Source organism: Gymnoscopelus microlampas (genome assembly GCF_963454915.1).
Source record: "Gymnoscopelus microlampas genome assembly, chromosome: 1".
Classification (NCBI taxonomy): domain Eukaryota; kingdom Metazoa; phylum Chordata; class Actinopteri; order Myctophiformes; family Myctophidae; genus Gymnoscopelus; species Gymnoscopelus microlampas.
Genome location: NC_139962.1, coordinates 485,001 through 487,500, shown reverse-complemented (window position 1 = coordinate 487,500; position 2,500 = coordinate 485,001). Strand labels below are relative to the sequence as shown.

Genomic DNA, 2,500 nt, shown 5'->3' with positions numbered 1-2,500 from the left:
GCATTGACTGCTGAAGCCCCGCCCCGCCCTATTATAGCGCCACCAGGAGGCCACTGGCTTTAAACAGCTATAACTCCAGTTTGCAGCATGCCACCAAGTCCAAATTTGGTATGTGGACTTAGACCACCAATAGGGACGAGCATTAATTGCTGAAGCCCCGCCCCGCCCTATTATGGCGCCACCAGGAGGCCACTCACCAAAGGCACCGCTTCCTTCACACAGGGTGCGATTTTTTTTTTTATTATTGTCAGCCTGGGACATACTCACAGACTGGTTTGTTAAGAGGCCTTCAACAACTTAGGATGCCCAAAAAGGAGGCAAAAAGGCTGGCAAAGTATTGTGCTGTCTCTGTCGCTATAATTGGCAGCTGCCACATATGGCGGAGACGCTGTTACTTATATCCAGTATGAGTACTGAGTACTTATACTGTTACTTTTACCCATAGAGTACTGAGTGACATGCCTATTGTATCATGAAAACATATGCCATGATTTTGTCAATGTAACCCCACTGCACCTATAATATGTGTGTCCTTGTCTGTATACTCCTTTATGTGGACATAAATAAATGGTTAAAATGCAGTGGCGTGCACAGACATTTTGAGGGGCAGGTTCTCAAGTAAATTATACTTTATTTTGTTTACTTAGTCTGCTCTTTTATCCCTCTACACCTATACCTCTTTGCCAAAAATAGCCGATCTACAAGCCCACAACGCCTCACAGCGCGAGGCGTTGTGAGCTTGTAGATCGGCTATTTTTGGCTAAAGTTCTCCTCAGAAAAGGGATGCTAGGTTTCGAGTGGTTATGGTAAAAAGAAAATCGTATCACATAAAGATTTGGCGGACCCCCTGTAGTAACTCTGAGGACCCCCTAGGGTTCCTGGACCCCCTGTTAAAGACCCTGCTGTAAACTGAAAAAAAAAAAAAGAAACTTAAAAAAAAAAAAAATTCAAAAGGGCACTTCTGGTCAAGAGGGCAAAGGGCAGGTGCTCAAGCACCACCTAGAGTCTATCTGTGCACGTCCCTGTTAAAATGTGTATTACAAATCCCACAAATCCCAACAAATCCGCGGTGAGGCCCTTTAGGATGGTCATTCAAGCAAGCCACACAGTGGATGTGTGTTATGAGATTCTTCTTTTTGATTAGATGTGAAGGTGTTGTGACCCACGCTCTCACCATGAGGCGACTTGGGGTTGTTTCTCCTCACTGCCCGCCTAAAGGCCCGTTCAAAGTCCCTAGACGGGTCTGAAACGTGCGTCAGGGGGTGAGGGATTCCGTCCGTCCTTTACGGACACATGCATGGTCGCTCACGTTATTTAGGAGAGAGAGAGATTGCGCGTACCCAACGTTGCCATGTCTGCTTATTATAAGCGACTTTGGGCTTATTCTTAGTTGCTTGTAAACAAACAAGCGTTTTTTTATTGGTGTACCGAGTGCCGCGCTACGAGCTTGTAGATCTGCTATTTTTGAAAATTCGTGAAAATGTGTGCAAATATTTGAATATATATATTTTTTAAGCGAACATTTTTAACTCAAATCTTTGCTTCGAGTGGGTCCCTGGAACACAATATTTTGATGGGGGTCCGCGGCCAAATACATATAATGTTGGGGGTCCTTGACATGAAAAAGATTGAGCACCACTGATACAGAAACATAAGTTTTTCAGAATACTGTTGAGATTTAGGAGACATGTAGAATCGGCTTCAGGTCTCAATGGGTTAATAAAACACATTTTATTTAAAATTGTATAAAAACAAAATGTATTTAAAAAAAAAAAAGATAAAAGCTACATTCAAATATCAATTTTAACATTCGAATATTATTTAAAAAAAAATAACATTCGAATTCTTTTCGAATAGTAAGATTGGTTCTGACAGCCCTAATCTGTACTGTCTGTAGGATGGTCTTCATCTCTATCACATCATGTTGTGAGATATTTATATTACAGATTACATGTTGTATTGTATTTATATTACAGATTACATGGTCGATACAGAGAGCTGGCTCCTCAGATGGTTCCCATGGATTACACCAACAATCCAGATGTCAAACTTCCTCTGGCTCTGATCATCAGCATGCCTGAACTGAAGGTGAGACACCTGTCTGTCTGTCTGTCTGTCTGTCTGTCTGTCACAAACAGACAGACAGACAGACAGACAGACAGACAGACAGACAGACAGACAGTCTTAAGGTGTTGTGTGCTATTTTTGCCTGATGTTCCCCCTAAAATATGGATGCTGGGTTCCAGTGGTTTAAAGTAATACTAGGTAACGATTTCAGTAAAACTAAAGTTAAATTGTATATCTTTTGTGAGTGGCAAATGTTTCACAACACCCACTCCATGAATTTCACCCCCGAAAGCCTTTTATTTATATATTTTCTATTGAACGCTGTCGAGCATGACTTTCCCTCGAAAATGACGTCACCTGGCCGGAAAATGGAAGCGGAAATGCACCAGGTTCCTGTTTGGCCAGGAACTACCGCGCTAATAACAAAAGGAAA

The 2,500-nt window shown here is 42.1% G+C and overlaps 1 protein-coding gene across 2 annotated transcripts in view; it reads left to right on the top strand.

Moving 5' to 3' along the window:
• Window positions 1-2,500, top strand: part of LOC311044559 (calcium and integrin-binding family member 2-like) — a gene marked incomplete at its 5' end in the record, with an annotated part of 20,060 nt that overhangs the window by 7,611 nt on the left and 9,949 nt on the right. The window contains one exon of one of the 2 annotated variants that reach the window (XM_084056233.1): window positions 1,977-2,088. The exons of the other annotated variant lie outside the window; for it this stretch is intronic. Coding sequence (XP_083912359.1) covers window positions 1,977-2,088 — 112 coding nt within the window. The remainder of the gene's footprint in view (window positions 1-1,976; window positions 2,089-2,500) is intronic. 2 annotated transcript variants of the gene reach the window in all.